This window comes from Melanostigma gelatinosum, assembly GCF_949748355.1.
Source record: "Melanostigma gelatinosum genome assembly, chromosome: 2".
NCBI lineage: Eukaryota > Metazoa > Chordata > Actinopteri > Perciformes > Zoarcidae > Melanostigma > Melanostigma gelatinosum.
This window is the reverse complement of record NC_136635.1, coordinates 27,738,890-27,751,518: the sequence shown is the minus strand read 5'-3', so window position 1 is coordinate 27,751,518 and position 12,629 is coordinate 27,738,890. Positions and strand designations below refer to the sequence as shown.

At 43.3% G+C, this 12,629-nt stretch overlaps 3 protein-coding genes across 5 annotated transcripts in view; 2 read left to right on the top strand and 1 right to left on the bottom strand.

The window, feature by feature from the left end:
- itga11a (integrin, alpha 11a) overlaps window positions 1-7,152 on the top strand; it is a 49,649-nt gene extending 42,497 nt beyond the window's left edge. The window contains exons 22-30 of the mRNA XM_079281581.1: window positions 1,542-1,618; window positions 1,849-1,932; window positions 2,158-2,248; window positions 2,357-2,470; window positions 3,209-3,292; window positions 3,382-3,492; window positions 3,670-3,765; window positions 4,644-4,757; window positions 6,001-7,152. Of these exons, the coding sequence (XP_079137707.1) occupies window positions 1,542-1,618; window positions 1,849-1,932; window positions 2,158-2,248; window positions 2,357-2,470; window positions 3,209-3,292; window positions 3,382-3,492; window positions 3,670-3,765; window positions 4,644-4,757; window positions 6,001-6,078 (849 nt within the window). The 3' untranslated portion in view covers window positions 6,079-7,152. The remainder of the gene's footprint in view (window positions 1-1,541; window positions 1,619-1,848; window positions 1,933-2,157; window positions 2,249-2,356; window positions 2,471-3,208; window positions 3,293-3,381; window positions 3,493-3,669; window positions 3,766-4,643; window positions 4,758-6,000) is intronic.
- A 2,533-nt stretch (window positions 7,153-9,685) lies between these two features.
- Window positions 9,686-10,819, bottom strand: rxfp3.3a2 (relaxin family peptide receptor 3.3a2; the record flags this gene model as incomplete). Its single annotated transcript, XM_079291783.1, has 1 exon — window positions 9,686-10,819. One exon carries the CDS (start codon window positions 10,817-10,819, stop codon window positions 9,686-9,688), a length of 1,134 nt encoding a protein of 377 aa, XP_079147909.1.
- Window positions 10,820-11,870: 1,051 nt separating this feature from the next.
- adamts7 (a disintegrin-like and metallopeptidase (reprolysin type) with thrombospondin type 1 motif, 7) overlaps window positions 11,871-12,629 on the top strand; it is a 41,056-nt gene continuing 40,297 nt past the window's right edge. For all 3 annotated transcript variants that reach the window (XM_079284755.1, XM_079284754.1, XM_079284756.1), the window contains exon 1: window positions 11,871-12,280. In XM_079284755.1, coding sequence (XP_079140881.1) covers window positions 12,160-12,280 — 121 coding nt within the window. In that variant the 5' untranslated portion in view covers window positions 11,871-12,159. The remainder of the gene's footprint in view (window positions 12,281-12,629) is intronic.

Here is a 12,629-nt window from a genome sequence, read left to right as displayed (position 1 = left end):
AGTAATCAAGATGATTTAAAGAGTTCATGAAATGTCCTAACCACGACGTCGTTATCATAAACAATGGTCTCCGAGCGCAACGAAGATATCGCGGCATTTCCTCTGCAACGCTGAACCAAGAGGACTCTGGTCACCCTATAAAACTCACTGAGTGATTCATACCCACTCTTTCAGCCTGAACAGCATCCAGAGCCACAAGGCTGATGGGCTCTGGTCGGGAGCATTTTAAATATGTGGCACTGAGTTAAACAAGGCTGATTGTACGCCGCTGCTGCTGCCAAGCCTGCCCAAAACCACTGCTCAGATGAAGGAAAGTAAGAACCTCAGGGCTTTTAAAAACAGCCAGTTATCGCTCTTGTTTTGACTTTTCCGGTTGGTTTTGACCTGCGTAAAACGAGCATGTACTGTAAACTTTACTTCTGCGGCAGCAGAGTGAGGGCTACAGATCATACACTGCTGGTGACCACTGTGCTTTTGACAAGGAACACTGTTGCTGCAAATTAATTGTTTGACGATTGACAGTGAATGTGGCTGAGGGATGCGGGTGGACTACATCAGCCCAGAGGAGGAAGCTTGAGCTTCATGCTCCGTCTGAATTTCCATGTTCAACTATGCTGGCGCACGAACATCGTCTAGCCACGGACAATCATGTCTTCCAAACCCATACCACTTGCATGCATGTGTGTGTCTGTGCACTTTTATGTTTGTGTGTGTGTGTGACTGTGTGTTTTGTGTTCTAAAGTACAATATTTGTCTTTGAAATCTGGTGGAGCAGAAGTATAAAGTACCTCAAAACCATATTTGAGTATGGTGCTTCAGCAAATGTATTTTCCACTGCTGAAAATAGGTCTTAACGTTTGCGTGAATGTTCATTATCTGTGGTCTGTCGAGGATGAGTCAGACTATATGGAGGAGGGAAGCCAGTGAACCTTATGCATTCCTCTTTGGTCAGACGGAGTCCGTCAGGATTTCATTACGACACGGAGGACTGTAAACACTGCTAAGCTCGGGTTGCTGTCTGCTACCAATCAATCCTCCTCTCCTCTCCTCTCCTCTCCTCTCCTCTCCTCTCCTCTCCTCTCCTCTCCTCTCCTCTCCTCTCCTCTCCTCTCCTCTCCTCTTTAGACTTATCTAACGATTTGCATTTCCTTACACACCCGTCATCTCTTCTGTTTCTGTCTGTCTCCTCTCTTCTCTTTTCTGCCTCTGGGCTTTTATTTTGCCCTGAATCTGACTCTCACTGGTAGCTGTATGTGTGTACGTAGTCATGTTGATTTATATTTACTACATTGTCCTCAACTAAGTGGAAATTCTCTGGCTCTCCATGCAGCCGGCTGCCTGGAGTTAAAGCCCGGTACTTACAGCAGGTTGTTGCAGGCTTTCCTCCTCGTTCCATAATGCAGGGCCTTTGTCGTTGGCGGTAGCATATGGAGTCAAAAGAAGCCTCTGACCTGTGCTTTTGCTGTTTTTGTTGTCAAAATGTACGATGACAAACTGATAAAACTGATTTATTCTTCTCAACTTTATTTTCTCCTCTGCAGGTATCATTTCGTCTGGAGTTTGAGTTCAGTCGTACTGTCTTCCTCGAGCACGTCCGGGTTATCCTGGAGGCCAGAAGGTGTGAACCTTTAATTGTATTTCCTGTTAGCACAGAGAGAAGTCTGACCTCAGCTGTTGTTACGGATACAGATGATTAACGCACATACAGTATCACGTTTCAAGCTCGAGATAAGAGAACAAAAGCTGAAACTGCAATTGAGCACCAAGGATGAATATTTCAACTGGTGTGTCCTGATGTAACATGATCGCTGGCGTTCTTTGAATATTTTTATCCCGTTCTCTCGACAGCGATGGCGAGGAGATGAGCACAGCTGATAATTTCAACGATATCTATTACTCACTGAAATACGAGGGAGACCTTCTCTTCACTAGGTTTGTCCATTTCTGAACGTGATACCAAACACAGCATGCTGCTGAAGCTCTCGGGTCGATTGTGGAAGCAATGAAGTTGGAAGTTCATGTAACAGGAGCAAAGTGATGTTGTATTATTACAAATGGCATTGATTCAGAGTGTAAGTTCCAGATACTGTAGCAGGAATATGGGGACTTGATCAACTGGACAACATTATACTTGTTTGTGCTTATTGTGTTTCAAAGGGATTCAAATCCGACTCGATATGATATCAAATCGGAGCTGTCACTGGAGGAGCCTGGAGTCATCGGTCCTCCTTTCAACTTCACTTTCCAGGTGAGAGCCAAGAGCATCGTCATCACCGTTGTTCATTGACTGTACAGGAAAAAAACGCTGCTTTCAAAATATTGTTCATTGTTTGCGGTTGTTTTTGTCGTCTCTCAGATCCAGAACCTTGGCTACTTTCCTGTAAAGGATCTGCAGCTGAACATTGAGATCCCTGAAATGACGAAAAATGGGAACCAGCTCCTGCAGATATCTGACTTCAGTATTGACCAGGTGAGTGTGGAGCCTTAAAAAGCGAGTTTGTCTCAGTCAGTGAAATACCTGATGGCAACTGGGGGGTCCCCCTTACCTCGTGCTCCAGTGTTATGCTGAAGACTTACACACTACGCACTACAGATGATAACACCAGTCACAGAAGAGGAGGGACGGTGTCCTGCTTTCATCCAGGTTCTCAAGAAAGACCTGGATCTATTTTGTCCAAAGGGTCCATTTAGGCCCACGAACAGACTCTCTACCTGAACCTGTTGTGGCTCTGGTTGGCCGTGACGGTTACAGCGGGAAATTGTTTCTCTATTGATTTTTGTTTGCGAAAAATTTGAATGATGACTACAGCTCTACATAGTAGAGCTTTAAAAAAGACATTTTCATTTGCAAGTGACAGATATGTATTTTAGAGACCCTCCTGCGTATCGGCCTTCTTAAACGTAGAAGTCACAAATATATATTCAAAACTCAAGTCATCCTTCCTTTTAACGGAAACACGGATGTTTTTTTTATTGTGTATCATCTTTCAAGCGTTTCAATGTGTTTTATATATATTTTTACGTGTTTTTTTAAAATCTAAATACATAAAAGTGAAAATTGCATGTGTGTGTGCATTTCATGATTAATTCTTGGCTGTAATTTAATGCTAATTCACCTCAAGTTATCACGATATAATTGAATGCGTTCTCTGCAGACAACAGGTTGAAACGTACGAGCAGGTGATTTTACTCTCATGTGCCTCCTCAGAGAGATGGATCACGCTGTTTACCACCTCAGCATGTAGCACAGAGCAGGGCGGCACCCGAGGACCTTTCCCGCTTCTCCCGCTTGGTAAAGTACAAACCAACCAAAATCAATCCCTCATAATCATCATTTTTCATTTCATCAACCGAAGACTGATGTCTGGTTTCTTCACACAGAACCGGTCGAACACTCTAACTCTGCCGATCCAATGCACCGTCAATGTGGCCTCCTACAGAGAAATTGCAGTTAGAATCACAGGAGCGCTACGAATAGACACTTTACACGCAGTGAGTATAAAACTCCAAACATTCATGCACAAAGTTTAATCCCCGGCTTTATAATCACACACATGCTGCTCTGTTTATCTCACTGTTGTTCTGCTTTGACTCTGTAGCGACGACAGCTTTGTCTTTCTGTGTGATATGTTTGTGAAAACTGGCAGCGTGTTTTGATTTCCTCTCCAGCTGAAGTTTAAAATCCTGGAACTTGGAACCAGTGCATCAGTGGAGCTTCCCTCCTCCAGCCCCATGTTTTTACACGAAGAGAGGCCTGTCAGACATGTAAGTCAACACAGACTAATGCCGTAAACTGCTTCTGTCCCAGGTCTGAGCTCATAATAGCACCATAATTCGATAATTCAGACTCAGATGTCTGTGATCGTTAACATATCCAAAGTGTGAAGACAGGGATTTGTGCTTCAGGAGATCATGGACTGAAACTATGTTAAAATGATACCCGTAACACTAACAACAACATATTTTGCTGCAGTGACTACTTTATACAATATATCAGTGGAGCTTGGCTCTGCATAACTAAAGCAGTGAAGAATCAGACAGTAAAGGTTTTGGAGAGCACACGTGCTGTGTGGTGCTTAGGGACCGAAAGGACCAGCGGCACAACATGTAACGCTCTGGACTCATACGCTGAACTCTGCTGCCATCTATTGGCCAGTACTAACGGTCATACGTTACCTCTCTATAATGCTGTATCAGCATAATATACTGATTCCTTTGAGCTGATGTAAGCTCTAAATGTATGATTGATGTTAAAACTGTTTCAAGCATTTCTGAATTATTGCCATTGTTTCATGTTGAATAAATATCCCATGTTCAGCCTGTGGGTGTCCATGTGCAGAATAATAGATCAATGACAATAAAATGACAGAAACAAAGATGTAAACTTATAATTCAGGATATTCATCATCATCTCTGCATTATTACTGTCGTGAATGTCACAGCTGTTTCCTCTTCACTGACTGTAACCATTGCAGATGATCATACATCGACACATACCTAATGTGGGTACAATATATTTTAATTTTTTGTATAAGATGAACAAATAAACTCTGCATTAAAACACTATACAATAGATGACTGAGTTCAGTGTGTTTCTCAAAAAAGATATCGATCTGATGATTCAGATATGGTCTCGCCCACAGATAATATTGGAGATCAGGAAGGAGGGCGATTACAGAATCTCGAACTGGATTATCATTGGCAGCACGCTGGGGGGACTCTTGTTGTTAGCCCTGCTCAGTCTCGCTCTATGGAAGGTAAGTCATCATATAACGCACAGTCATTAGAGAGCGACTACATTAAGACCTACTGTATGGTAGTTGAGATTGCCAATGAACACGTGTGCCTTAGAGCTGTTGTTTTTTCAATTACCAAAATGAACTTTGCTCTCCTGAAGTTATCTGAAGTCTTCATAGTCTGCGGACCTTTCAGTGCCTGACAAAAAATAAAAAGTTGTGATTTTATTTTGAAGGGCATTTTTTTCATGCAGCGGAATTATTCCAGCATTTACTGCACTTGTTCAGCGGTGCAGGAAAAACACTGACCAATGCGTTGTGAATCACATCACGTGATGCAGCTCAGCCAATCAAATATGAGTATTCTGACAAGTTTCCTGACTTGAGTGAGATGTTCACACACACCGTGACACACGGGGAGAGACGAGGATACAGACAGCAGAGCAGGACTGTTGAGGTGTGGGTTGTCAAAGTCAAATCATAGGACGAGCTCCGAAAGAGAGAAATGTCCAGAGAGACCAGAGTCATTAGACTCTCACTGGACAGACTCATCGAGGTGAATTCTTCAAACACTAATTTCTATTTTTGGAAGATGAGAAAAATATAATGTTGTGGATTTTTCACTTCACCCTGAATGGACTGAGTTTAAAGCTGCAGCGCAATTCAGTGAAAATATTTTTTCTAAATTTAATTTCATTCCGTAATTTATTTTTTAATCCAACCGTTATTTTACTTGAAATGAGAAGAACATGTATTCATGTATTCATAATCCACCCAGTTAAATTTGAAAAATGAGAATAATATTTGTTAAAATACAATTGACGTGTGCTTTCTTTATTTGATTTGACAGTTGTTTACTACACTTTACATTCTTGCTCAACGCAGGAGCCATTGACTGAAACACACAATCTAACTCTAGGTGACCAAAGATCATTGGCCTAAACATCTAACCTCCTAACACATAAAAGTCACATATATTAATTCAAATACCAAGTCACCTTCCCTTTTAAGGGAAGAATGTGTTGTTGTTTTTTACTGTGGATCGTCTTTCAAGTGTTTCAATGTGCTTTATATGTCATACATTTATTGTTGTTGTTGTTGTTAAATACATAAAAGTGAAAAGTGCTTTACATAAGGCAAACAAATGCATCAACAACGTTGAACAAACTGAAAGGCCCTGAACACTCATGGTAAACCCACACAGGGGACTTTACTTGACAACAATGAACTTGCCGTGACCTCTTCTCGTCTAACTTCTCGATAGATCGGCTTCTTCCGGAGGCAGAAGCGGAGAGACGAGGACGAGCAGGAGGCGAACGGGAAAGTGCCCGAAGAACGGTAACGCAGGCTGAGGGCCCCCCAGCAGACAACCTTTTTCCACAGGGGACCCGACACTCAGGGACCAACCCAGCTCCCCCTGCTCCCCAACACCACAGTGGCACCGCATCGACAGCTGAAGCAAGGCGTATTCAGTGCACTGGATCTGTCCCACGCCACGAGTCAGCACTGTCACCCTCACTTCGCGTTCCTGCACTGTTGCGACATTAGGGCCTTCTCCGTCTGTGTATTCACTGCCCTCCGTGTCGTACCTCCACGGATCTTTGAGCTCTCGTTTCCTTGGCTCTTCGTCCGTTTGAAGAGAAGAATAGAGCGAGCTTTTGAATGATCTCTCCCAAGAATTTCCGACCACAATTTGCCCTTGAGGCATGCGTTAGCCAATCACTCTTTTGTCTCTTCCTGATGTGTATTTATTTAACTCTTATGGTCAATTTTGAAACACGTGAAAAACCTCAAGGGTGATTTGCCACCCAAAAAGCTTCCACAAATGTAAAGTTACAATACTGTATATTGAATTCGATGTTTAAAAGATTTTATCTGCAACATGTTCAGCTCCCTTGCATAATAATTTATGAGAAAGCAAAACTGAACTGAAGTTGGCAGAGTACAAAGAAGATTCATCATGTTTAACTTGCAGAGAGCATCTGCTCTTCAGAGTTCTTTTCTTTTAATATTTTCATCCTGGAAAACATTAAACATTTGATGCACTTTTGTACAAAATTAACTTGAATTTTGTAAATAGTCAAGTACCTTTTTATACCCTTTCAAATATTATAATGGTTTATGGCATTACTTTATAAGTTAAGCAACCAGGCTTTGTGTCACTGACCCAGTTACAAGACGTTGCATGCCTTTTAACATGCACTGCATCAGCGCAAAAGGATGTGCAGAAAATACTGCAGGCAACATGGATTTCAACGAAGCAATTCTCATCAGGAACTGGAACTAAGTCACAATCAGATGCCATAAAGATGAGTCCAGCAAAAATGCACATTGCTTACAGTATGTCAGCACCCTCCTGGTGATTCCAACGGATGTCAGTTTGTCCTGTTTGACGAGGTGTGAAGAGCTGTAATAAGCCGACAAATAAAACTGTGTATATGTCTGAGAATGTCTTTTTAATGAACGCCTGAGGAGTTTCAACTGCACAAACGAAGCCTGGAGAACCACGAGTGTTCATTAAGATGTCAATGAGCAGAGAGAGGGGGATACCCAGGGATACATATATATATATATAAAGAGAGAGAGAGAGAGTTATTACAATTTCTCTCAAACTCACAAAAGTAATAAAAAATGCTTTTTCGGGTTTAAGACAGAATGGTCTAAATCACAGCAACAGAGGTGTCAAGTTTTCCACATTTTTGGTTCTCTGTTTGGGTCAAGTTCCAGAAACGTTTCTACATTTCCCCGAAATGCAACCAATCAGTCAGTTTGACCCTCCCTGCCTCTGGTCTTTGAAACTCAAAAGTCCCCCGTTTTCAACGCTGGACTAGTTTCCTGTGGAATTCTTCTTTAAAAGATGTTCATGTCATCTAAGAAAACCCTGAAGTCATGTAAACATGCAGCAGAATCTTATTCCCTTCAATAATTGATAAGAGACAACAGTAAAATTCAGACACCAACTGTGTTATTTACATTTGAAATATTTATGAAATGATTAAAACGTCTCCACAGTGTTACACGCCAGTGGGCAATAGTTGTAACAATTATCTCCCAAATAACCTTCGATTTTGAATTTGTTTAATGAATGTTTTGTTTTTGAAAGAATAATAAGTTACCCGAGATCAGTTTTGAACTATAACTGCATTAGATTAACAATATATTAATAATATAATAATAAATGACACACTAAATATTCTGGGAAGCTTTCTTTGGGCAATCTGCAGTTAACTCTGTGCAGATAGAAGAGGTTTGACACTGGAACTGGGCGTGTTCCTATATTTAAACGTTTCTCTTTTGATGCTAAGCTCCAGTTTCTTTTACCAATGACTGGTGATTCCTTTTATTCTCATTCAACTGTTGCTCAGATGGATTTGTGTCTCTTTTCTTGTCTGCTTGAATAGCACTTGTACAGCGTTTTGTTCTCCGTAAACAAAACATGATTTTTACAAACCCTTCAGACAAAATAACATTATTCCTAAAGAGGACTTTCTACAACCTTAAAGCATGAAAAATATTTCAAAGAAATTGAGTATCCTCTCCCATCTGTCTGTAACGAATCAAGCCTCCAGGAGACCACACACGTTTGAACAGTGTATGTGAAAGAGTACGGATTCATTTCTGTGCTTTAACTCATAAATGTTACTTACGAAATCTGCATGATCGCTAGCTACAGTAAATGTGGTGAATGTCAGTAATAAATCACAAAATACTGTTGGTGAAAACAGAGAGAGGAGATTTCTTGGTCAGTGCCCAAGCAAAATGAAACCTTCGGGAAATAAGCAAATAAACAATTCAGGACACAAAACCTGCTGTGAACTGATTGATGGTGATTGTCAACATGATTGCTCGCTCATTGGCTTGAACAATTTGATGAAGTATAATTGGAAAAGGTGCCTCTTTGGTGAGGCCTCTTTGTTTTGTGTGGCCTATCCATGATGCTCACCTGGCACAGCCTCTGTCTGCGATAGTGCTGCAAAATAATGCAGGGGCTTGGAGCTGCAGTATTTTATTGTCTTATCTGAGTGCTTCACAGTATGTGTGCCTGTCTCCCACTCTATCTGTACACTGCTCAAATGTCAAACTCAACAAAGCATACATCACGTTTATTAAAAACAAGAGGTTTTTTTATTGTTGAAAGTCAAAGGAAAGACCTTTAGAAATGCAGCTGTCCACGTGTGGCTGGTATTGATTTGTGAGTCTGTGTGTGTGTGTGTGTGTGTGTGTGTGTGTGTGTGTGTGTGTGTGTGTGTGTGTGTGTGTGTGTGTGTGTGTGTGTGTGTGTCTCGCTAGGTGTTTATAACTCTGTCTCTCTGGAAAGATTTTGTCACTGTGATAAATCTCAAAATGTAGTCACAAGTTCGAGTCGGAGAATTAAAGACGCTCAGTGAAGCCATTTATAAAAATCGATTTATTTACAGACAGACTTTACATGGTAGTACACAATACAAACTTGTGATTATGTCCAAATTCATTTGATGTCCTTCTTCATTAAATAAACCCATGTTTTGCCGAGGGTCTCGTGAGAGTCTGCAAATCTCCAAAAAAAAAGTCTCCAGTCCGTTTCCGGCCCGGAGACGTTTGTCCCCCGTGTCCCCGTCTCTCTGTTGCCATGTTTCGTGTCGCTCTTCGCTGCGCGAAGGCAAACATTTCATGAATGTAATCTTACAAAGGACAGAGAGACAGAAAGGAGAGAGGAATGTAGGCTTGTTCGTCACTCAACAAAATATTTTGTGACAGTTTTAGGAATTCAATAAAGTCCACATTACACTTGTCACACATATTGTTCATGGCATTATGACGCAACCACTTGATAAAGTACACAGTTAGTTGTGGCTAAACATCTTACATTTTGGAATACGAAAGCATTACGCACGAGTTATGACAGTTACAGGTGGACAACCAGAGAAAGAAAAGTAGCTAAACGAGGTCTATTTTTCACCAGGCTGAAGTTATCGGCTGGAGCTTGGTAAACCTTTACGGTCTATGATGGACAACGAGGACTGGCCATTGTCCAAAACCTGGAGAGGCACGACTCCCTGCGTTTCTCCCTGCGTAAAATAGCGCGTCCCTTCGCCCTTATTGGATATGGATGGAGTGGACACTCTCCAAAACAAACCGTTGAGCATCTTCCTGATCTCTGGCCTCATCAGACAGTAAAGCACCGGGTTCAAGCAGCTGTTTGCGTGCGCCAAGCACACAGTGACCGGGAACACATACGTGTGCACCATGTAATATGATTTATCCCAGTTGACCACGTTAAATTTGACCAAGACACCCCAGAATGTGATGGCGTGGTTTGGCATCCAGCAGAAGAAGAAGGACAAAACCACAATGGCGACAGACTTGGTGACTCTGGATCTCCGTTTCGGGTTGCTGGTGCTCATGCTCCTCCGTTTTACGAAGCGCAGGAGCATCAAATAGTTGACACAGACTATGAGCATAGGGATGATGAAGGCTATCAATATTTTCTGGATGTGATAGAGGGCGAGCCAGTCGTGTCCATCGGGGAACTTGAGGAGGCAGAGTTTTTCTCCGGCAACCACAGCCACGGTGGAGAAGATCGACGTCGGAGCCGTGGCCACCGTCGCCGCCACCCACAGCACCGCGCACACCCACTTGACGCGCCCTGACCTCCTGTACGATTTTTTCCTCAGGGCCGAGGTGACTGACCAGTAGCGGGTCACACTCATGGCAGTGAGAAAAAACACGCTGGCGTACATGTTCATCACGGTGACCGAGAGGATGATTTTGCACATGGCTTCTCCAAACGGCCAGCTGAAGTCCAGCACGGTGTCCACGGCCCAGAAGGGCAGAGTGAGCACGAACTGGAGGTCCGTCACCGCCAAGTTGATGATGAAAAAATTGATGGTGGACTTCTTCCGACCTTGTCGTAACCTCATGAGGAAAAACACGAGCAGATTCCCCACCAAACCTATTGCGCAAACTACAGAGTACACCACGGAGATGAGTATCCTCAGGATGGGAGTGCCGTCCGCGCTCACGTCGATGTCTTGGAAATTGAATTTCTCATCGCCAGGTGAACTCCGGTTAAGTCCTCCGCTGTGGTTAAATATGTCATCCATGTTTAAAGTAGGGAGCCGGACTCGCAACCAGGCGTTCTGCTGCGCGCACAGGCTAGACGTAAACACAACACAGGCGCCCCATGCTCATGTGTCTGAGCTCTTCATCCCCATTCAATCAATCTGAGTCTGCTTTTATACAGGTGGGTCGCTCCGCTGCTGAGCCGCGATTGGTCACACAAGACGTGACTGCAGCGGACAGCCACAGTCCCAGAAATGAGCCACAAAGCATCCCGAAAACAGCAGCAAACGCAAGAGCACGACTTTGGTGATTGGTCTCCATTCATTTATTTTTTCTAATTCACAGCATATGCGCTTAGTAGGCATGTGAAGGTATGCTGGATAAGTGACAACTTTCTATCAAGAAAGTAAAATACAGCAATTAAGAAACGAAGAAAAAAGTGAAATCCTCCTCCACCTTTGTGAGCATCATCTCCCAAATCAGTGTGCGTTAAAGCGCGCCATTATTAGCATGCTTATTATAACCGAGGGGTGTGATAGGAATTGATGGACAAGCTTCTAAAACACATGGTCACAAGTATTCTCCCTGCATCAGTGGTCCACAGTGCCTCCATTCCTCCGCTAGAGGGGGCGCGAACTCAAACTGATGACAACAAAGTAATACAATGAAGTAGAGTGTGTGGTGTTTTTTTCAAAGCAGACTTTATTCCAGTTTAAAACAAGTACATACATGACCGCAAAGTTGTTGTATTTTTCACATCAGACACCTCACTGAAGTGCTTTCTTCTGAGAAGGTTTGTAACAATGCTCAGACCGAAGCCACTGAGCTGTCATCATTTGTCTGACTTCAAGTGAACGCAACAACATCGGAACTGGTCCCCATGTGACCCACTGAAAACCCAAAGGACCTCAGTTGTGGGATCTGCCAATTGGATTGAAGCGCAATATCCGATTTCTTGGAGTAGCATTCCCCTTTAAGCCCGCAGACCAGCTGAAAGATGGCCCATTGTCTTAAGTCCACCCATCTGTGGGGGTGGCTCTGCGAAAGTTTGCAGGGGGAAACATGTTGAAGCTGTCACTTGGCTGCTGGTAGGAGACTGATGGAGGACAGACGGGGCAGCTACTCGCAAGCAAACATTAACGCCGACGTCCAAACGAGTGTGAAAAGACCGAGGATGCAACAAAGACAGCGCGTGGAGGCGCACGATGTCCGGGCCTGAAGTGGAGAAGTTTGTTGGCACTGTCACAGTTTCATTGCATGCTCCGCAACAAAGCGAAAACGCGCACCCAGCCCAGATGGAAGTGATTTGAATTGACAATCAACGCGCTGTTAGAAAGGCCTTAATAAATGTTCGCACAATACAGTCTGCCTTCTTGACAAAATGACCCGTTTGGACTGCGGGCTTCACGCTTCTGGACAGGGAGTCTCTCCCATTCACCTCTTCATCGCACTTCTGACGGTCCTGGAGAACTGCAGAACATTGGGGCTCTCACATGGACCAGGTCAGTAAGCCTGAAACTAAACGTGTCACACTCTTTCAGGATGTCGCCACGTCCTCTCATGTTTTGGCTGCTTTTTGTTCTGCATATTTGTTTCAGAGCGCATCTAATTAAGCTCAGAACCAGGCCAGCAGTCCTCACTGTGGAGGGGAGGCCAGCTGTGACTTGTGTTTACAAAGCTTTCTTCCGACCATAGCAATTAAAACCAAGGTTTTTGCAGCTCGGTCTGGGAGCTGGAGATACCTTCTTTCCGTTGAATCATCAGAGGTTTAGTCTCCGCCTAGGAAAGCATCTGCACTGCCCTTGAGCCAACCCACAGACTCCCAGTGCAGCCGACACCGACCTCTGACCT